This window comes from Sparus aurata, chromosome 6 (genome assembly GCF_900880675.1).
Source record: "Sparus aurata chromosome 6, fSpaAur1.1, whole genome shotgun sequence".
NCBI classification, from domain to species: Eukaryota; Metazoa; Chordata; class Actinopteri; order Spariformes; family Sparidae; genus Sparus; species Sparus aurata.
The window spans coordinates 37,890,997-37,914,417 of NC_044192.1; the positions used below are offsets into that span (position 1 = coordinate 37,890,997).

General features: G+C 40.6%; 1 protein-coding gene across 22 annotated transcripts in view; it reads left to right on the top strand.

Annotated features, from left to right (window-relative positions):
• Positions 1 to 23,421, top strand: part of nfasca (neurofascin homolog (chicken) a) — a 163,640-nt gene that overhangs the window by 106,138 nt on the left and 34,081 nt on the right. For 16 of the 22 annotated variants that reach the window (XR_003984401.1, XM_030420627.1, XM_030420626.1 and 13 more), the window contains 21 exons: positions 520 to 716; positions 1,074 to 1,196; positions 3,904 to 4,074; positions 4,509 to 4,556; positions 8,468 to 8,579; positions 10,449 to 10,633; positions 10,729 to 10,860; positions 11,055 to 11,198; positions 11,958 to 12,069; positions 12,179 to 12,345; positions 13,258 to 13,405; positions 14,713 to 14,837; positions 16,425 to 16,469; positions 17,072 to 17,173; positions 17,762 to 17,959; positions 18,300 to 18,370; positions 18,752 to 18,974; positions 20,430 to 20,545; positions 20,669 to 20,879; positions 21,711 to 21,833; positions 22,409 to 22,582. Coding sequence is in view for 21 of the 22 variants with exons in the window: in XM_030420627.1 (XP_030276487.1) it covers positions 520 to 716; positions 1,074 to 1,196; positions 3,904 to 4,074; positions 4,509 to 4,556; positions 8,468 to 8,579; positions 10,449 to 10,633; positions 10,729 to 10,860; positions 11,055 to 11,198; positions 11,958 to 12,069; positions 12,179 to 12,345; positions 13,258 to 13,405; positions 14,713 to 14,837; positions 16,425 to 16,469; positions 17,072 to 17,173; positions 17,762 to 17,959; positions 18,300 to 18,370; positions 18,752 to 18,974; positions 20,430 to 20,545; positions 20,669 to 20,879; positions 21,711 to 21,833; positions 22,409 to 22,582 (2,927 nt within the window). In the remaining variant the exon portion in view is untranslated. The remainder of the gene's footprint in view (positions 1 to 519; positions 717 to 1,073; positions 1,197 to 3,903; positions 4,075 to 4,508; positions 4,557 to 8,467; positions 8,580 to 10,448; positions 10,634 to 10,728; positions 10,861 to 11,054; positions 11,199 to 11,957; positions 12,070 to 12,178; positions 12,346 to 13,257; positions 13,406 to 14,712; positions 14,838 to 16,424; positions 16,470 to 17,071; positions 17,174 to 17,761; positions 17,960 to 18,299; positions 18,371 to 18,751; positions 18,975 to 20,429; positions 20,546 to 20,668; positions 20,880 to 21,710; positions 21,834 to 22,408; positions 22,583 to 23,421) is intronic. The other 6 variants (XM_030420635.1, XM_030420646.1, XM_030420647.1 and 3 more) reach the window with 3 other exon arrangements.

A 23,421-nucleotide genomic window follows, 5' to 3' on the forward strand; every position in this document is an offset into this window, starting at 1 on the left:
CCTGCAAAGGAGAGGGGTGGGTGTGACATGACTCTGTTCTGATAGAATCCGTGCTGTGTACAGACTGTAAAATGAATGTATCAAGACAACAGATAAATGTGGGTTAGGGTTTTGAACTTGTATTAACACAGCTCTCAGTATCAACAGCATGGATCAGGAAAAAGAACGGTTTCTCAGGTAATGTAAAAAGAAATAAGATCAGGAAATACAACAAGACTTAACACATACAGAAATATACAGATGTTGTTTTTGAAACAGGGTACAGGTTCATTTGGAATAAAGGTCTAGTTCTCTTTGATAAGCAGTTTCTGTTGCTTGATAATTTCAAGTTTCAAATTTTTGCAAGGGAAGTCAGTTGCAATCAACAGGGACTGCTTTTGAAAGCGTTCTAGGCTTGAATACACTATGAGGTGGGAAGACTGTTGACAAGTGACCAGACCATGTGTATTAAACTCAAAATGAGACAGTGAATTAACATTAGATAAATAGTTCTCTCTGACTCGTTGTCTCCTGGCTCAGGTTCTCATGGCGAAGGAATGGGAAGTTTTTCAACATTGGGAAAGATCCCAGGGTGACGATGAGAAAACGCTCTGGAACTCTAGAGATTGGTTTTCGTAGCGGTGGACGACCAGAGGACTATGAAGGAGAGTACCAGTGTTTTGCCAACAATGAATTTGGAGTGGCTCTGTCCAACAAAATCCTGCTTCGGGTCTCCAGTAAGAACACACAAGAACACACACGTCATGACACAATATTTGGACATAATGCACACACTGATATATCACTGTAGGCTGCAGAGAAATGTGTTGAATCTAAGCATTATGGTGTTATATGTTAGAAAATATGAGAAGAAAATGCATTTTGATGAATTATGATGACGTATCTGTTAAGTGCAATTGTAACCACCTGAAATTGCCCTAACCCTGACCCCCACCCAACCTCGTCTGACTGAAATTCAATATTCAAATGATAATTACAGTATGTATCATTCTTCTCTTCTCATTCTCTCTTTCCTCCTTCTCCAACAATCCTCCCGACTCCCTTCTACTCTCCCCGTCCATCCCATCCTCTAGAGGCTCCTCTGTGGCCTAAAGAGGTGCTGGAGCCTGTGGTGGTGACTGAAGGCTCCCCGCTGGTTCTGCTCTGCAACCCCCCACCAGGCCTGCCTCCTCCGTTCACCTTCTGGATGAACAGCGGTGAGCACCAAATACACACAAATCTACACTGTGTGTATTTCTCTGTCTCCATATGCAGTCTGTTTTATTTGTGTGTCCTGCTGATTTTCTAACACTGCTGTCTCTGTAGTAGCCAGTGCAAATTACACTATCACTCATTATCTGGTTTATCACCTTAAGGTGGACTGATACATGTGAGTGATATTTTGGCGCTGCAGTGGGAGACAACTGCATGTGTTCCTTTAATACAACTTTGTTAAATTGAATTTTGCTACATTACTAAGCATCTCATTAGTTTGAAAGCTGACTGCATTATTCAAGGGGAAGACATGTTTACTGTGACTTCAAGTCAGGTCTGTCAGCATCCCCATAGAAAAACAATGGTGCCGGTGCTGAGAATGGCATTTTATTAGTTTTTTCCCCCACTTACATTGTGACAGGCAGGATGTCTTTCAAGCCATTTAAGGGAAAGGATTCTGTCCCTCTTTTCATAGTAGTTTGTCTCCAGTGACCTCTACGCTAGATGCTTAATTTCAGTCTTTTATCCCATGTGCTCTTGTGTCTCTCAGTTTCTCTCTATCTGCAGCTTTTAGAAGACTTTTTAGTCTCAAACCACTCTGGTTTCCCTTCCTTCTGTCCTACCTTTACTATGAATTGTCCTTACCCCAGTCAGGTTAAGCTACAGTGCTGTGTGTGTGTGTGTGCACGTGTGTATGTGTATAGAACTTATGTCCAGCCTGAAGTCATGTTACAGCTGTATAAAGAAGCTGTAAGAAGCAGCTTAGTGAAACAAAAATAAAACTGATTAAAACAAGTCATTCACTTGAACATTTCCATTACAACTGATTTCCTTTCTGGTTAAAAGTGCAGCCTGGTCCTTTAAACTCAAGTAACCTCAGTGAATAGCTCATATGACGCACATTTGTCCTTTAGTCATGTCATGTAGCCCAGACATTGTAACATGCCAACGCCTGATTAGGACTGCTGGCCCAGCTGCTGATTGGTCCTGAGGCGCTGTCTTGACGACCATACGGCTCACGTCAGTTGGCGCAGTTACAGAGTGTGGATGATGTGTCTGGACGTGAGTGTGCCGGCGAATGAACGTTTGCCTATAGCGACTGTAGGATGACACATCAGCTGAGTTACCAGAGTGAATTTGAAAAGACTTCCTATGGCGTTGTATGTGTGAATATATGCATCTAACCGTCTACAAGATAGTGGTTGGCTTTAAGGATATCTTTACTTCCAATTAAAAAAACTATATTTTTAGCCTTTGAAAAATGAAGTGACATTAGCTGGTGTTGGTTGATTGTGATTTCTTGAAAAACAATCTCTGCTTTGTTGGAGACAAGAACTAAAATCAAGTTACATTGTCACCTGAGCTGATGTGTGTTGTTTAATACATAACATCAGTGTTGATTCTGGAATTTAACATTGATACAGGAGCTTGAAAAATATCGATATTCAATAAAAAAAAATGTATGCCATGAGGAAAAACCACTGAGGGTCAAACATTTTAGATTAGATATAAGACTTTTTAAAAAACAAATCCGTTATATCAAGGCTATAACGTAACAGAGATGCAGCCTTTCTTCTTTTGTTTTAAAAATATTGTGTGTCAATTATCAGAGAGAGGAGCGATAGAGAAAACACAGCTGACACTGCTGTATCGATAATGCAGAAAATATGCATTGAAACGGTTTTGAATATTTAGAATTGATGAACATGTGCAGCAAGTATACAAATCTTAGTAGAACTCTAAGTACTGTACTTACTTACATTTTTGGGCCACTTTACTTGAGTATATCAATTTTCAGCTACTTTATACTTCCACTGCTCCACATTTATTTGATAACTTAAGTAACTAGTTACTTTGCAGATTCAGTGTTAACAGGCCATCACATGTGATGTGTAACCAATCAGATAGTGTTGTGGGTGTGACATTTAATGAGGGCAGTTAGCAGGGAGTTGACTACAGACAGACAGAGTGGTGCACCACAGCCAAAGTATTTCTCTTAAATGAACTTAGTTTAATGTCAGTCAGACACAAAAATACAGAATATCGCCAGATTATCAGTCTGGCCCTATCAAATATAGATACAGACTTGCAAATTCAAAATTTAAAGTAACAAAACATGAAACCAAACCTAAAGATACAGAAAATAGCCCGTCACACTGGACCTTGGACCTAAATGCGGCTGTAGATTCCCATCTTTAACCTACATGATCCTCATTCACTTGTAACAACAGTAACACTTTATTTTAAATGTCCAGAAATTATTTTAAATATATCAATGTTCTAAATCATTTGCCAGTATATCCTGGGAAGTTTCCTGACAGAATAATGTGTCAGTTCAGTCAGGGTAACTTCCATTAAACATGAAACTACCTGGGAGACAATTACTAATTAATTCAAAATCCTTACTTTAATTTTCCAAACAATAATATTGGTTCTGCATGTTTGCTTGAAGCCTTTACTCGGTTTAAAGGTGAAGATTCTTCAAAATTAAGTTTATGTTTAACAATACAGCTGCAAATCCCCATGTCTCTGATGCAGTGTTTTTAGAAAATTAATTGTTAATGTTAAAATAGTACTACTAGCCTACTAATGCTCAAGTTTCTTTAAGCTACTGAAAAAAACAAATGTTTTATTGTGGTTTTCAATGACCTCCCTTTTCCTTTTTCCTGTTTTCCTCATCCTGCACTGTTCTCCTCCCGTGTCCTCCAGCTATGACCCCAATACCTCAGGATAAGAGAGTGTCCATGGGTCTGAATGGAGACCTGTACTTCTCCAACGTTTTGGCCAAAGATGCTCACACTGACTACAGCTGCAACGCTCGTTTCCTCTTCACACACACCATCCAGCAGAAGAACCCCTTCACACTCAAAGTTCAGACCAGTGAGTAGACACCACACACACACACACACACACACACACACACACACACACACACACACACACACACACGACTCACATTCTTCAGATATAGTTGATGTTGTCATGTCATTAACAGGTGCTACGGCACTCACAGTGTGTAAACTCTGTGGTCCTCTTCTCTCTCCATGTCTGCTGTGCATGTTTTAATCACAGCACTCCAACCCAAATAGAATATGACATATCTCTCCATCTAGAGGTGATGTCATGTCATGACATGATGAACCTTTTTTTGTTATTTCCTCAGGTTGCTGCAGCTTATAGAGAGGACAATGAAATGATCTTCAAATAATGTGAAATCTATCTTTCAGCACGGTACAATATTCAACATGACTGTTCGGTTCTCCAGTGTGTTTGTATGTGGACTGATGAGCCACTGTGTGTCCCTGTGTTTTCAGAGGAGCCGTATAATGACACATCTTACAATGCCACTGACCCCTACGGTGGTGAGTCACTTCCTGTCAGGACAACTCCACTTCCTGTCCACAATCTTAGTCATGTCCCTCATTGACACGGCTAGCACACTAACCTGCTAGCTCAGTGATACTAAAGTCATCCACTGACCTCAGACTGACCTTATTCGCATCTAATTACCTAAGTACTCTCTACGGGTGTAGAACTGACTGTGTCGTTCTGGATGGTTGTGTTTCTTGTAAGGGGGAACTGATTTTTGTAACTTTTACTTTTTCTCTCTTTTAAGACAGAAAAATCTAAAAATCTGCATATAGTATGTCTCTTGGAGTTTATTCTTGTCTGGACAGAAATTGCATTTAGATCATTAGAAATTCAAATATAAACTTTAAAAATGATTTCCATTATTACATCTAATGAGACGATACTTGTGAGCTTCTACATAACAACGTGCTTGAAATGTTGCTTCTTACATACTAATCATATGTTCTTAGATCACTGGGGGGGACCCTAGCATTGATAGACTTAATTCATGACCCTACATTTAGAGACATGGTGTTTGTTTTCTGACGGCCTGTTTTCTTGACTGAATGATGAACACTGATGAATTTCACATTGAATTATATACAGTCTGTCCTAATTGATTTTCAGAGGTGTTCAGTCATTCCATCATCTCAACGTTGCCCATAACTTGATTGGGCCTTGCTGGAGTCAATATTTTTTCAGATTGAAATCCCAAAAACTAGTAATGGTAGTGTGACTTCAGAAGTCTTACAGCCTCTCACTTCCAACAGATCCAGATACAGCAGCAGCCATACACTTTTAAGTTTGAGGCTATAGCTTCATTTCTCCAAGCTCATCTTAAACATAGTCATTTTTAGAGTGGTGAGGCGGGCCTTTTGCAGGAATTTACTGCAGGAGACTGGGGCCCCTGTCCCCTGTGTGACGAAGTTTCGATTGCTTTTACTTTATGTTGTGTTCCGTTCCGCTCCGTTTTCTTTTCCGCTTTTTCCGTGAGGGTCGCGGAGATGTTTTATTCCCCCCTTTTTCAGGGGGGGTTACTGGGGCCAAATCCAGTTACTGTGGGCGAAGGCCAGATTATGAAATGTAGTGGACATTGCAGGTAGATTTTGTGCCTTACTTGACTGCCATTTGCCTGCAAAACTAACGCTAGAGGGGGAGGTAGAGTGTCATCGTTTGACGAGTCGAGACTGAGAACACGTTGCAGGTTTTTAGAGGTGGATACAGACGTTTTTTGATAGTGCTGGAATTTCTTGTGTTTACATGCAACATGTTTAAAACTGGTCATTACCTAGCTCCAAAAATCCTAGATTTTGTTGTTGTTTTTATTTGTTCATTATTAAATATATTAATCCCTTACAACCATCTCTTCACTGAAAATGCTAATATAACTGATAACCACAGAAAACCTTTTTCCTATTCAACCCGTGTAGTGTCAGTCAGCTATTCATTGAATATAGAATCTAGTCAAATGACATCCAAATGATGTCCAATTTAGAACCAGATGTGACTTCCAATAAAAGGCAAACCAACGTATCTGTGACCCAAATACACTCGGTCAGTATTATTCCTTTCATTTAGTCCATAATCTGTTTTTAGCACCCAAATAATGTTAAGTGATCACATGTAATGAATAAACATACAGTAATTAACACACAAATGACCCTTAATTCAAATATATTGCACATAGAGAATTGATCCTGTGTATTCATTATGCCATACACCTATTGAATGAGCCCATAGCTGGAGGGTACAGATCAGCCAAAGTGGCAGCATATGTGCTATTTGCTGAGCCGGGAGGACAGTGGAGCCCAGGGGTAGACGGGCTGTGTCCCTGAGGGAGAAGATGCTCCTTGCAGCAGACCAGACCGGCGGCTCTGAGCCCCAGTGGGACTAAAGACCCTGATGAGGCTCCAGCACGAGGAGGATTAGGTCATGTGATGAATATTCAGTCTGCATTCATGCTGCGGTCATTAACAGTCATATATGTGTGGAAAGAAGGTTGGCCGCCTCCTACTTCTGCTCTGAACCACATTTCTGTGTCAGTGTGGGTGAGTGATATTCAAAATGCTCAAATGCGACCGCTCAGAGACACACTCTACACTCTACTTAATCACTAATCTCTTATACCAGACAGGAGTGAAAACTACAATTTAGTCTTTTTTTCTTTGTGGGAGGGGGTTTAAAGCTGCACCCTGCATCATCAGCAGAGTGTTTGCTCTGTTTCCCATGTTTTTTAAGATGCTCACTGCAGAGCTTTCTCCAGTGATTTTCTATATACACACTGTGACATTTGTAACTGCTAACCCTTGATGCCTTGGATTTCTGTATGTTTCCTCCTCTAGTCATTCTTCTTCTGTTCCTAGTGTCACTAACATCACACCCTCCTCACCCAATGCTGTCTGTTTACTAGCCACTGGAGAAGCTAACCTCTAACAGATGCTTTAATCCCATACAGATCTGCATCACAAAGGAGGCTAATGCTAATTTGATCCCACGCATTTAACAGCTAGCTGTCACTCTCTGATGACTGGGTTTAATGTTCAAAGTGTTAGCTGCATTTGTATTTGGATTGGATCAGACTTTGCAGTGTGCAGTGTTGAGCTCTAAGTTGTAATCAGAGTCAATCATTTCATCACTCAGTTGCCATACATACATCTGGATTTAGTATGGAGTCAGCACAATCCTTTCAGAAGTCTAAACTGATTGTTAACCCTCACCCCTCACACATTTGTTTAAATCAAAGAAGAACTCTAAACTCTTTCTCTAAAACCATTCTAAGTGGATTTGCTTACATTAAAAAATGTAAAATTGAATTGTGAAAGAAATCTTTACAGCAGATGAAGAGTCGGTTCATTTGAAACAGTAGAAGGGGCTTGAACTGCGGAAGAGCTGACTGTTGTTGAAAGTTTAGTTTCAGCTGAATTATTAGCATATACATGAACACTTAAAACAGTAGAATAGGTTTAGAGTTCGAGCTTAAAGCAGCTGAAATGACTGTTGAAGAGTAAACACTAAAAGAAGTTGAACTGCTATTTGAAAATTAAAAGATTAAAGCAATAAAAATAAGTTAATAACTTCAACCGTAATATATCTGTTTATAAAGGTGTCTCCTTCTATGGCACATAAAAACATCAAAATGTAACATATTATATTTGATTAGCTACTGTGAATGTAAGAAAATATTATGTTTGACTCCTTACTGGTCAAAATGCCACAGAGGTTTGGCCCTTGTAGTATGCAAACAAAGACAGCACTTTGCAGTTTGCTCACGTCGCAGACTGTGCAGCTGAACTGGCTGTTTGATTCATTTATGCTCAAACGTTTTATTCACAGCTTGTGCGCAAAAATGTTGTTCTGTTCTAAAGGTTCTGGTTTTGGCAAGGCAGCCAGACACAATTCAACAGCAGCTTATTGCTTTAGCCGAGCCCTACGGAAAGCTTTAACATGGGGTTAAAAACCAATGCTGTCAGTTACATGACCTTACCTATACTTCAGTTTGATGTTAAATTAATGTCATTACAGCAGAAAAACTGGGAAAGTTTTATCAGCTGCTTTATTTTATCTTTAATGCCAGTCTTTTCCATCTCTGTTCCCCTGGCAAACATAAAGTGAGATCAATGACCCTGTTGTTGTTTCTGCATCTCTTAATGTCTTCCTGTGAGAGAAGCCAGAGGGTGTTAAACCCGTTTACAGGCTGCTTTGGCCTCACAGCAGATTGCAGAGAGAGCCAAAGCCTGGCAGAGATGGAACACAGCCACAAGGAAATGATCAGAATAATGGTATTAGATGTATGTGGCCATGCCTACAAAGAGGATGTTTGGCTCCTTGTAGGAAGTGAGTCATGGTACAGAGAAAAAGTGTGTGTGTGTGTGTGTGTGTGTGTATGTGATTGTACTAACCCCTCCTTGTTCCTCATCTGCAGGCCGTAGAGTAGCAGAGTCCACACCAACCTTCCTTTCACCTTCAGGGAGCGAGAGTTCCAAAATGGTGCTACGAGACGAGCAGCTGCTGCTGGAGTGTATTGCTGCTGGACTGTGAGTTCACACACACACAAATATATATACACTACTCACAATAAGTTAGGGATATTATGAGAGACTCGGTGGATTTCATACATACAGTGTTTGTTTCACTTCAGAGAGTTTTGGGATAGGAAGGCAATTGTATTGGGGTGATAGACACACCTCATTTTGTGTTTTCCACATAATGGTCTCACTGTGTACAGTGTGCCTTACATATTGGGGCCAATACCAAACAACTAAAAGACAACCCTTTTCATTGTGGCATCAATTTCAACATTCTGTGGGTATAAAAAGCTGGTATTGTTAGTAAGTCATTCCAAGTTCATCATTCAAACAGCCATGAACACACGACGTCACTTAACAGACGAGCAGCGCCACCTGGGCGCCTTCGGGTCGGTGGCAGGCAGTCAGATGTTGCTCGTGAACTTGGTGTGTCTCAAAGTGTCATCAGCAGACTTGCATTAAGACACAGAACTACTGGCAGAGTTCATGACAGACCCAGGAGTGGAGCCCCACGAGTGACAGACCGCAACGATGACCAGTACCTAAGGACCTATCACTCAGACATCGTTATGCAACTGCCACACAGCTGCAGGCCCAGTTACAAGATGTGAGGGGTACTAGGGTTTCCAGACAAACCATTCGAAACCGACTCCACCGCTTTGGCTTGAATGCCAGACGACCGTTGCAGGCGACTCCACTGACACCAAGACACCGACTCGAACGTTTGCAGTGGGCACAAGACCATGTGACCTGGACAATGCAGCAGTGGTCTACCGTCCTGTTCACTGATGAGTGTCGGGTCACCTTGCACAGAAATGATGGTCGTCAGCGTTGCTGGAGAAGGCGAGGTGAGCGATACACCGAGGTCAACATGGTCCCCAGGGTTCCCTTTGGTGGAGGAGGTGCAACAGTCTGGGCAGGCATCACCAGTCAGCGCAAAACAGATTTGGTTATTGTAGATGGCTCAGTCACTGCACGTTCTTACCTCAGAGACATCATAGAACCCATCATCATCCCCCAATTCCACCAGCACACCCCCAACTTGCTGTTCATGGATGATAATGCTCCACCACATCGTGCCAGAATTGTCACAGCTCGACTTCAGGAAGTCAGAGTGCCTCATATGGTATGGCCAGCAATGTCCCCTGACCTGAACCCCATAGAGCACGTCTGGGACCAGCTGAAGCAGAGACTGGATGATCGTACCCCACCCCCACGTGACCTGGCAGAACTGCGTGTAGCACTTGTGGAGGAGTGGAACGCATTGCCTCAGAACAACATCATGAGGCTAGTGAGGAGCATGAGACGTCGCTGTCAAGCTGTCATTGCGGCAAATGGTGGAAACACCCACTACTGACATTGTCAATTTTTGTTATTTGGGGCTATCCTTGTTATTGTCTAAATTTTTGGGGTAATAAATATTAAACTAATGAAAATGGTGTTTCTTCGCATTCATTATTAGTAATATCAAAGGGAACTTTTACTTATTTCATTAAAATTCAGACCAAATAGGAAAAGCACTCATGTAAATAACAATATCCCTAACTTATTGTGAGTAGTGTATATATATATATATTCCTGCACATCACTGGTAATTGAAAGGTACATGTCAGTAATGGATTCTGATGTGACAACTGCATCAATTACAATCAACTATGAATTTAAAAATATTGTACACACCAGTCACATTCAGTGAATTAATTAATGAAAGAACTGAATTATGGCTTAGTCTGCCAATGTTGATTTGATTTCTGCACATCGTTTTCCTGCGTATGGAACTAAATGCATCAAATTACAGTAAAACCATGAGGCTATTGAGTCATTTACATCAAACTCATGTATTCTTGTGCCTCTCCTCTCTCTGTTCTTCCCCAACAGTCCAACACCCACCATCAAGTGGTTTAAGAAGGGTGGGGACCTGCCAGGACGGAAAGTGAAGTTTGAGAACTTCAACAAGACCCTGAAGATTATCAATGTATCAGAGGAGGATGCTGGGGAGTATGTATGCATGGCCAATAATCAATTAGGCAGCATTCGTCACTCCATCTTTGTTCAGGTTAAAGGTGAGGACGCTACAGTACCCATGTGTATGAATAAATATATGAACTTGTGGTTGTGTGTGAGTCCATCATGCTCACCTGACAGCCTGGTTCCACAGCGGCTCCTTATTGGCTGGACAAACCAACAAACCTGGTGCTAGCCCCAGATGAGAACGGGCGTCTGGTGTGTCGGGCCAACGGCAACCCTAAACCAAACATCCAGTGGCTAATCAACGGTCAACCTGTAGACAGTATGTATAAGTGATATTTTTTTTAAATTATTCATCTTCTTTCTTTCTTTCTTTCTTTCTTTCTATTTTTTTTGTTAGCAAGCGTCATGTTTGTTAAGAAATAAAGTTTTCCTTATTAAATTTAGGGCAAAATTATAATTTATTATTATCATTATTTATAACGTAAAACTTTTGCTTTCATCACTGTTCCCCAGGCTCTCCCCCAAACCTGAGCAGACAGGTGCTTGGTGACACCATCATCTTTCGCTCTGTGCAGATGGGAAGCAGCGCTGTCTACCAGTGTAACGCTTCCAACCAGCACGGCTATCTGCTGGCCAACGCCTTTGTCAGTGTTCTAGGTAATTGTGAACAGACTGATGACTTACACTGACTGGAACTGTTTGGCCTCTTTCTTTATGCTTTAATTTCACTCTTGAACCAGTTTGTATAGCCCTAAAATCTCTAAGCTAAGAATATGAGGGCTGTGTTGCATGAATTTGTCAGATTGTTTCTGTAAATCATGAATGACAGCTGGTACAGCTTGCTTTGCCTCTCGTCCACACACTTGTCTTATCGTATGTCCTACCCTCTTGTCATTAAATACATTTTAGATGACCAGGTTTTGATTGCACTGTTTTTAAAAAAAGTACATATCATGTTTTATACATGAACGCATTTTGAAAAAAATGGGATACTGTTTAATTTAATGTCCATAAACTGATATTCAACTGTAATTAGTTAAATCAGTTTGACATTTATATTTTTTTATTAAATACAGTTTGTCTCAAATCTTATAGGCCATTTTCACAGAATACATAATGTTGTGTCACAGTATGAAAAGCAGAGTTATAAATAACAAAATGAATATTGAATTTGATCCAAATGCTCCAGTTTCAGGTTCTTTGTATTGTTCATGATAAATCACTGCCACACTGCTCTGTCTTGCTGTCTCACTTACTAGAACAGAGGCATCATTTATGTTATTATTAACACTAGTAACACTAAGTAAACACAGTTTTTATGACACATGAAATGATTGCAAACATACTCGATGACAGGCACAGCCCTTGTAATTGATGAAGTTTCAAATTTGGGACCTATTCTCTGTCTCTTTGTAGACATGCCTCCAAGGATGTTAGGCCCCAAAAACCAACTGATTAAAGTCATTGAGAACAACCGCACATTCCTGGACTGTCCCTTCTTTGGTTCCCCTCTGCCAGAGCTACGCTGGTGAGCATCTCATGTTTTCAAGTCACTGAATTCATAAACCTATACTATGTCATTGAATTAACAAGTTCATAAGTTTTTAGCCATGACCATGCGTTCTCTACCTGTGTAGGTTTAAGAATGGACAGGGCAGTGGGCTGGATGGCGGTCAGTACCGTGCTTACATCAACGGGACCCTAGAGATCAAACGGGCCAGAGCAGAGGACGAGGGCACCTACACCTGTGTGGCCAACAGCATCTTGGGCACAGCTGAGAACCAGGTCCGCCTGGAGGTCAAAGGTCAGCCATTACATCACTGCATTCACACTCATACGAAGCATCTTGTTGACTCATGACTCATCATTCAAACTCACAATGAACCTGAAAGTTAAGGCTAACATTTTGCATCGACACAAGGAGACGCTGATATGACGTGAATCTGTAACCATATACCACACCATCATGTGCAACAATCAGCTCTAACAGGGTTTATAACTTTTGACATGGATTCCCACTGCATGTCAGAGCAGTTAGTTAAAGATGAACTACATGAAATATGAAATGATTTCCTTTTCTTGTGCCAAACAGCCTACACTTCTAGATTACATTTAAAGCTCTTGTGCCTTTAAAATCATTGCTTCATATTCATCTGGTTTGCTAAGAGTCACATTTATATTCAAAATGCACGCACTGTGAAAATATCCATCCTAACATTCAGGGTTGAACTGAACTGGAAATTAAAAATGCCATGTGGTGAGATTAATTTTCTTTTTTTTTTTAAACTCAATTTTTTCCATCCCTGCCTCCCATTTTTTCAGTCCAGGAAGTGGGGTGTTCCAAAGAACAGGTCAGGGGGAGTTGTTGGTTGGAAAGCTCAGGACTTTTACATTGGTGCCATTCTTTGTTCTACAAAAGGAGTTTCTAATGCAAATGTGTTGTTTATTGAAGTACAGTAAAATTATCTCACCCCGGAGCAGTTTGTGTTGCTTTTTTCAACAGAAAAGAAAAAGTCTCAAAGCTGTGTTTTTGGCCTCAAAGTCATATTGAAGTGTTTTGTGTGTGTGGTTGTGCTACATCTGCCTCATCTGATGTCAGCCATCAGGCACAGCTTCACCTGTCACTTAATTTGATTTCCTGGATGGATCTAAATATGCAACTTTATTAGTATTTGTGTGTGTGTATGTGTTCCTCTTCAACCTCACTTCAACTCAGAGCGAACTCGTATAGTCCGAGCCCCGGAGCACCAGTCAGCCATCAGGGGCTCCACAGCTCGCTTTGACTGTAAGGTGAAGTCTGATCCTAGCCTGTCTGTCACTGTGGCCTGGACCAAGGATGACAAGCCTCTCCAACTGGGATGGAGGTAAAAGCTCCTACGCTGACACTAAAACGTTTCTAATGCTTCTGTGCTGCATCTGTAAAACCATCAAAATCATGTCACAGTCCCCCTAATCACAACAAGGACTGACTGGAGAAATACCTCTGCAGCTAATTCATTTTCATTTGACTATTTTATGAAATTGACAGTTCTGTCTTAGTTTACTTTGAGTATTTCTCACATACTGTGGTGACGAAAACAGCTATAGCATCAATAAATGTAAACGTTTTGAACATTCCCTCTATAGTTACATGGCGGGCTGTACCATATAGCCGGCTAGTTTTGTATACAGCAATTCACTCCATGTTTGAAATATTGATATATTTTCTGTCAACTGCAGTCAAGATTACTTTACAGCATAATATAGAAACATATTTTCTTGAAGAATACAAGGTGAGGTACACATACAGTACAGCAGGAAATAAGTAGCGGCACAAGAGTAAGTCTCAAAAAATGGAGACAATAATAAAGAGATATTGGAAAGTTTGAAATAACAATTTGAAAAAAAAAATATTATTAAACAATCATAAGATTCCTGCCATTAAATAGTAATGTGTTAAATGACAGAGTTTACTACTGAGAAGAGTATTTATGCATAACCAAAAATGAAAACTCATTTGCAATCGCTGATGTTGCATTTTGCTGCTTATATTGTTCAGAGGAGTATGTCTTCCTTCAAATGTCGTCTTAGCAGCATTGAACAGTATATTCTAAGAACCTATATATCTATCTATAACTATAAGCTACAGGCTAATACCAACAGGAATGATGGATGCAATATCCCCTTTGCAGCTCTTTATTAATCTTTTGTTTGATTAGAAAGCGTAAAATAAAGTACTGGGTCGCACACAGCCTAACAGGTTTGTACAACACGTCATCTCTTTTTAGAGAATGTGGAATTATTTGAAGTACATGTACAACAGAAACAGAGGGTATGTTACCTTACAGGTAGCAGCTGCAGGGCCTTTTGGCTGCTGATGGGCAGACAGTGAATTTTGCCAGGACAAACTGTTTTAGCAGTTACAACAAGAAAACACAAGCTCTTCTACATCTGCAGGTGGCTGCATACTGCTTCATCTGCAACTTTCTTTCATTGTGGAGTCAAACAGAACATGGAACTATGGTGAAAGTCTTACAGCAACAGGAACTAAATATTGGATTACTCGAATGGCAAAACCTTTCGTGGACATTGAGAGAGAATCTACTTTTAGAGTGTCTTTTTTGCACTGTACAGTTCTTATCTGTTTTTTAGATGTATACCAACAGCTCCTTTCTCTCTGTTTGTCTTCTAGGCTGAGGAAAGATGACGAGTCGCTGACTATCCCAAATGTGAATGAAGGCGATGAGGGAATGTACACCTGCACTGTTAAATCTGAGATAGACCAGGACACGGCCTCAGCCCGCCTCACTGTGTTAGGTACACTCACATACAGATCAGTGCTGGAACAGGGACTTCTCAGGGCCCAGTCAGTACCATAGGGCACAGTCACTTGTTTAACTGCAATTATCCATCAAACAGTAGGGGTGTCCCAACAAGGGTACCTCACGATTCGATTCGATTTCCATTATGGGAGCTTCGATTCTTCGATTATAACGATTGACGATTTGATTCGATTATTGGTGCCACGATTCTTCGATTATTGTGATTTTTAATGCTTTTTTCCATACAAGATTGATTTTGTCTTCATCTGTTCTTTCAAGTCAAATGTTCTTTTTTTTTGAACATTTGACTTGTATTTTTCAAAGGCAAAAAACTTATTATTTTATGACTGTAAACATTTGCACTTTGACCTACTTAACTTTTGATCAGGGAAAGCTCCACATGCACGAGAGCCCCTCTATTGGCAGAAAAAAATGAAAACAGCAAAATTGCGTAGGCCTTGTCAGTTGTCTTGTTTGCTCTCACCCCCACCCCCCCACACACACAGACCTTAATGCTTTATATGTTCTTATAATCTTAGGTATTTACTGTAATTGTCCTCAGTCTGTTCCTGACACTGTCCTATTTTTCAGCTCTGTGCCTTCAAAATGGAAATCATGCATGTTTCATTGTTGCTACAGTTTACTAAAATACTTACCTAGCTTAGCTTTAACTCTACTGACTCTCATAGATTAAATCGTTTGCATGCATCATACTGAGGTACTATTGGTCATTGTAGAAAGTGCTGCAGTGCAGCTCTACTGTAGACTCAGTTTGAACATCCTGTGTGAACATTGCTTTGACATTTGAGACTTTTTCAATGGCAGTAAGTCACAGGAAAAGCCAATGTATAGTTGTACTTGGGTTAGGGTTAGGGTTAAGTACTACTGCATATATGTGAAAAAAACATTTTGCTGCTCCAGAGGAAGCTGAATGTAATCTGAGAAACTGCCTCGACTGATGTCATTCAGTGACCTAATTATATTATTAGTAAGGTTGGCACAAAGTTTTAAAAAGCAGTCCACTATTCTATTAGTCTAGTCTACTCCTGTAACACTGTTACTGACTCATTATGGACAGTTTTAAAACGAATGATACAGCAGGACCAGGGATATTGCCTTTTTGAGTCTACACCCTTATTTTCTCTTTTCAAAACCTGCCACCTACATTACCCATAATGCAACCAGCCAGTGCTGTAGTACACCCCAAGCCACACACTTTAATGTGTAAAATTGGTGGAGTTACCCTTTAAAGAAGAGAACTCATAAATAGCTTAAATTTCCACTCTTTGGTATTTTGTATGATTCCCTCCGGGGTTCACAGAGTGGATTTTTTCTCTAGGGGAATGAGAAACTGGCTTAGATTAGTTTCTCATATCCAACAGTCAGTGCAGAAGTCTCAGTGGTAAATATGATGATTACATGGTTGTCTCAAACTGGAGTTAGTGAAGCTGACTTACATTAATACGTTGTGTACTAAATGAGATGTTCACCATGGTGCTCCGTCGCTGTTGATTGGCTGGTAGACTAACCTGCAAACTCTAACCTTTATACCCACTTCCTGGTCCCTGACTCCACCCCACAGAGGAAGCCTCCCTCAACCCCTCAGTCTCTAGTGCCTTGCCTCCAGGTAACACACGGTGGAAATCTTTCTTTAATCCTTCTTTTTCTTTTCTTTCCTGTTGATTTAGTCCTCTTATTGTTCTATCTTTTGTTCTCTACTTCTCTCTCAAGTTGTGCCTGTTATGTCATAGTGTTTAGATTAAAACACTGTTATAATGGCTATTATTTCATTATGCACCCCAAATGATTTATTTTCTCACTGTGTTTGAGAGAAAACACACTGTTTTTAATGCACAATGGATTTTGATATGCATGCATTACAATCCATCATTTCATCTCAAAATGTTTGTCCAAATTGTTCATAATGTCCAGTTTCGTGCATAAATCCCACTCAGTCCAAGTTGTTTGTTATTGATTTTTGTTGTTGTTTGTTTTAATATAATTTCTTGAGTGAACATGTTTATTATGAAACTCAGCTGTGTTTCATTTGGAGGCTCTGTTAGTTATTGTTAGTTGTCTAAATCAAATGGCGTGCAGAGAATGAATGAGATGTCAGGTTCAGTAAGAGTGACCTATATTGTAGCATGCCTGTTTTTACATGTGTCTGCTTGTAGAGTGCAATATGTGTTTGCCATGTGTAAAATGAGTTTATTTCCTGTTTATCTGCAGACCGTCCTGACCCCCCCATGGATCTGGATCTATCAGACCCAGCCGCCCGCAGCGTTCGACTCACCTGGATCCCAGGAAATGACCACAGAAGCCCAATCACACGTCAGTGTACACACACTATTATAACTGTATTTTCTCACATCCCCTTGATATCTCTGAAAGACTACACACAGAATCATGTCTTGTGTTGAAGGGAAACTCTGAACTATATTTATGTGGAACAAGTCTTGCTTTCATTCACTTCTCATCTCCTAATGCAGCATTTGCAGTAAGTACAACATTTAGGGTGATTGTGTGCATAAAGGAGAGCTAGAAAGGTGAAGTGGTAGAGTTTGTTTCAGGTCACCAAGCTCAAGAAAGAAATTATAATGTACTGTGGCTGAAATAGAAATACTCATTAAAATGTGCCACATTTCTTCAGTCTATCAGAGAAATATGATTTTGAGGCCTATTACTCACAAAATTATAATTATAATCAGTATTTATAGGAAGGTTTTTAAAATTAATGCATTAGGGCCATTAAGTGGAGATTAAATTAAAATATACCAGAATACATGAAGCCACAACTGCAGGTGGTTCATCATCACAGGATCAAGTACTGACTTAGAGAACCTGCTGAACCCGTCTCATTTCCATAACTTTGACAATAAGTAGTCTGCCTTTTCTCAAACAAGTTGTGCGTCTCTGCAGAGTTCCTGGTCCAGTTTGAGGAGGACCGCTGGGAGCCAGGCAGGTGGCAGGACCTGTCCACTTACCCTGGAGATCTCAACTCAGTCATCCTGCAGCTGGCCCCCTTTGTCAATTACCAGTTCAGGGTGATTGCCATCAACTCAGTGGGCCAGAGTCAGCCCAGCCGCCCCTCACCACGATACAAGACCAGTGGAGCTGGTGAGGAGCAGCACACACACTCATCTGAAGACATATGTGTGATGTATTTGATTTTAAGCTTATGCTTTTATATCTTCTTTTCTGCAGCCGGTTTACATGCAAACTGTGATTTTGTTCATGAAGGGCCTCAGCTCCTAACTAGCTCCAAAATGACATTATTTAAAGATATGTTGGTGATACAGTTTGTAAGATATCTCTGACTTGTGAGATGGTGGATGTTTGATTTTCCCAAAAACTAGAAGCCGAAGACAGAAAGCCTCAGGTCATAATTTCTCCATTTGGACTATGGGTCTGTTGGAGTCTCTGTTTAACTTAAGTGCTTATTTTGATGTTAAACAAGCCCCAGATGCCATTCCCAGAGGTCTACGTGGATGGGGCTCCAAGAATGACAATATGGAGATCACTTGGGAGGTAAGACATGTACAGGGGAAGACATTACATCTTGTAAACACAATTCACTGACTGTTAAACTTTACTGTAAAAAAGAGGAAATAGAATTTGAAAGTAGTTGAAATACTTACTGAGGCCATGTATGTATATTTATTTTTCATATTTTTTCTAGAAACACATTCTTAACTGATGAAAATTGCTTTGACCCTACCTTACAAACTAGGCCAAACAAAGAAGCATGAATACAAAATGCTCTACACCAAATGGGAAGTAAAGAAAATGTCCACTAGTGGTCAACAAACAAGATTTGACCTTTTTATCAATGAAAGACATTCCTCTTGGTTAAAATGACTGTTCATCTTGTTGGTCAATGGGTTTTCACATTGAGCTTTTCGTTCCCAGCCTCTGCTTGATCTTGAGAGAAATGGTCCAAACCTGCACTACAACGTGTGGTGGAGACTGAAGGATTCGGGGGAGGAGTGGAGTAATGTGACCACGGTGGGGTCCAAACATGTCATCCACAACACACAAACCTATGTGCCTTATGAGATCAAAATCCAGGCCAGGAATGAATTTGGAGCAGGACCTGAGTCCAATGTGGCCACTGGGTACTCTGGAGAGGACAGTAAGTAGATACATACAAGATATGAGTTTGTAAAATCAAATACCAACATTGATCGTTGTTGATGAAGGTTGATTGCAGGCTTTTAAACTCTGTGTGGGAGTGTCCTTACAGAGTTGTTAAGGACATGAGCTCTGAGTTTAAGAGTTTTTAGGGCCACTTGGGAGAGCAAAATCATTCCTGTGAGGACAACAATCTAAACATCCAGGGAAAACAGACCGTTTGTAAGGAGTATTCTATCTCTCTCAAACTGGAACGACTTTCTGAGAACAGAGGAGTTGGCCTAAGACATAAGACTGATCACCAACCTACAATGCAGTACTGAATTCCCTCCCCAGACAGCTTAACAAACATTCACATCTGGCTCAGTAAAGCCCTACCAACCCACATGAGGAACATTGCTCTAAAACTCAGAGCTCACATGTGCCCTTACTGACTCTTGTAAGGACACTCCCACACAGAGCTTAAAAGCCTGCAACTTCCCTCCAGTTAGTTAGAACTGAAGAGGCCTCTTGGATAAGAGGTGAAACTTATTTAAGAAACAAAAAAAATTCCAGTTGCCTACAATACAGCATTTAGAAGAAAGACTGATCTTTGGACTAAGGCTGATAGATATTGTTACGCTGTGTGGTGCTTGTTTGGACCCAGAAGCGAAAAACGAGGCAGGAGTAGATTGCAGGAAGATTTTTTGATACTTCACAGCAAATATTTGCAGGAGAAGTTGTAGAGAAACTCCAGCTGGAGAGTCCTTCGGAGAGGAGGGGGGTGTTGGAGGAGAGGTTGCTGACTGTGACTCTCAGGTTGACAAAACATCATTTTTCTCAATGTCATAAGTGAATAATTTCACTTTCTGTAATTTTAAGCCATTATGGCATTCAATGGGCTTGTTCCTTAGCCCCTCTGCAAATGTATCAAGAGATTACAAAGCTGCAGTAAATCAAGAGCAACTTCAAGTGGCAATTGTAAAGTTTGATTCATCAAAACTTCTTTTGCTTGGACAACGAAAGGAGAAAGGTAAAAGGAGCAAACCTGATTACTGGAAATTTGCAGCAAACTTTAGCACCCTTAAAAGAGCAACCACATCCTGGTTAATTCAGCAACAAACCTGCACAAACCTAATGCTTTTAAATGAGTGCTATGTTACATCATGGTGTACTCAATTTAATGCCTCTTCCTCTCATTGTTTTAATTTCTCATTCTAACGCACTCCCAGTGACATGTGTTGAAAATTAGCATCTGCTATAAACATTGTGTTTCTTGCATGTGTTGCACAGCTGTTTTCAGTTTGTCTATGCACCTTATATCTGTCCCTATGAACTAAACCACAGATAAATAATACATTACAATTACTGCAATGCAACAAGAATGCTGCTAAGGGAATATGTTGTTTTTCCAGCTCAAACAGAACCAAACCTTTCCAACTATCTACACATACTATGTCCATTTTTGTGCATTCAGAGCCCACCGATGCTCCCACTGCCCTGCGAGTTTCAAAGGTCGAGAGCACCACGGCCACCATCCACTGGAAGCCTGTGGCTCCAAACTCAGTCCAGGGAGAGTTCAAGGAGTACAGAGTGGGTCTGGCTGTATTTCTAAAAATGAGAACTGACTGTTGAGTTGATCTTAAAAATACTTCCAACAGTTTCTTTAGTTTAATCTCCTTAATGTCTTACCCACCTTCCCCTTCTACCTCCCAGCTGTACTACTGGCGTGAGTCGAGTCTAGTTCCAGGTCTGGTGGTCAGTAAGGAGAAGAAGACCAAAGGTTTCTTCAGCACTGTGGCTGAGCCATCTGGGATCCTCAGCGACCTGGTGCCCTACTCTAAATACAAGATGTTCATGGTTGTGGCCAACAGCCGCTTTGAGAGTCCACCAAGCAACACGGTGGAATTCACCACCAAGGAGGGAGGTGAGGATGCTCCCAGACACAGGCCAATTCATATATTAGGAAGGAAGGAACTGACATCTCATGGAGTTTCATAAAAGTGAACTCAACCACAAACCTATTCTACACAAATCTATGAATGACATACAGGTTTCTACAGGAACATTTTGACTCTAGTATTCTGGTGTTCTGCTTGCTGCCATCTTTGTGGAGTGGAATGTTACTGGATTAACAAATGGTACTCAAGACTGAGAGCCTGCCAAAGAAGCAATCAATTCACCTTTCTTTAACTCTGGACACGTTGTAGATGTAAAATGTTCTTTTCAGGCTATAATTTGTTATAGGCATAAAGCACTGAATGCATTTTGAAGGATACTTTGGCACTATTGGACAATGATGGAAGCTAATTAAGTACACTATATATTGTACTTTAATAGATTTGGTACTTTACTATAATAATGTGCATAGACATTTTTTCTGAAATATCCCATTCTGCATAGTGAGTACTTTTACATTAGTTACTGTGAATATATTTTGATGCTAATATGTTTGTACTTTAACAGAGAACTCCTACACTGTGGTAATGTTACTTTTTCTTGAGCACAAGATCTGAGTCTGAGTACTCCTTCAACGTCTGCTTGGACTAGATGTTTATGGAGCCAGAGATTTTTTGGTGTCAGCATCTAGTGACCATCAGTGGTACTGCGTTATAATACCCCAGCTTTCAGCCATGATGGAACTAGCTCAGGCAAAATAAGGTTCTCGTCTCCTCTGTCCTGGACCCATCTGCAGTTTCCTCTGTCTAATTATTGTCTGTGTGATTTTGTCTATCTTCCTGTGTGTGTGTGCTTGCAGTGCCAGATGCTCCAAAGTTCTTCAGGATAAACCGTAGAGGTTTTGACACCCTCCAACTTGAATGGGACAAACCTCTCGAGCCCAATGGAATTCTGGTTGGATACCTGTTAAAATACCAAACAGGTGAGCAGTTTTGATTTGCCAAACCCTAAGTATTCATGCATATACTATATAATAACTATCAAACTTTGAGACGGTAAGCATTTTATTTACGCGGCGCTTCAACTATTTGTTAGGACTCAGGCGTTTGAATCTTTTCGATAGTTTCATTGGATTGTACTGTGTTTAGAGCACACAGCTTTACAACAGACACACAACAGGTCAGCATGAACGGAGACACAATAGGACAGGTTTGAACCAAACCAGTTTAACTGCCAGATTGAAAGTGACAGTGGAGGTGAATGCACTCAGAATGGCCATTGTATTCAGCCACTGTGTTGTTTAGACACAAGTTGATGTATGCACAGCTGCAATATGTGAAGTATGTCAAAGTGGAGCCAAGAAGTAGCTCCAAAGCTGCTAATGGACTTTGGAGAAAGTTTGGGTAATAACTGGGAGTTTAGTAAAAATGTGTCAGTCCAAAGGAATAACTGTGAAGAGGAAGATCAGCAATCTGCTGCACCGTACGATGGGCTGATAACAAACCAACCAGTATGTCCTTTTATGTCATCCTTTCTTCTATAAATGTATGTGCGTAGTCAACGGCACCAGGTTGGGTCAGCCCCAGTTCAAGAATTTACTTCCTAATGAAACAGAGTTCACCCTCCGCCTGCCCGACCGATCTACCCGCTACAAGTTCTTCCTGTCAGCGCGTACCCAGGAGGGAGCAGGGGAGGTCTTTGCTGACGAGTCCCCACACTTTACCAATGAAGGTTAGTGTTTCTACATTTGACCATTTAAATCTCACCTCCGATGCCTCCAAATAACTATGTTTCATGTTCAAGGTAAAAATGCATCTGAAACACTAAAACTCTCCATGGAAAGATTTACAATGGGATGAACTGCCTGACCAATTCACTTGCTCCCTTGTTTAACAGTTGATTATTATTTACTCAGAAGATCCATAAAAGGTCACTCAGACTCAATCAAACTGTAAATGGCCATTATTTTTCTTATAGTGTACTGTATGTTCTAGCCATGGACTTTAAGTGATAAGGATAAGGCAATGATCTATATTTTTCTTTTTGTTAACAAATCAAAAGACCGAAACCAACCAAGGAAATGATACTACTAACAAGTATTGTGTGTCTGTGTGTGTGTGTGTGTGTGTGTGTTTGTCTGTGAGAGAGAGAGAGAGAGAGAGAGAGAGAGAGAGAGAGAAAGAGTCATGGTATCAGATTTAAGGCTTGTCCACACGTACGAAAGCGATTTTTTTTCTCCGTCTTCCTCGGCATCGTTTAAAGAATATTTGAATTGAGTCCACACGGATCCACTGAAAACGACTCAAAACGCTGTAGTTCATATTCCAGGCCTATAGGTGGCGTTGAAATTCACCAAAGGCTGAGAAGAAGAGACGAAGCATGCCCATTAAGCTTGCACTCTGAATTCATGGGTTTCAGTCACGTGACTTTTTCGTTCTGGCCGCCATCTTAAGGACCATTAAGGACTGTACGATATAGTGTACTGTTAGCGCCTTCAACTGGTTCGAGGGGGAAATTGCTAGCAAAACTCATCTCTCCACGGAGGAAAAGCAGCGCTATGTTACAAAAAC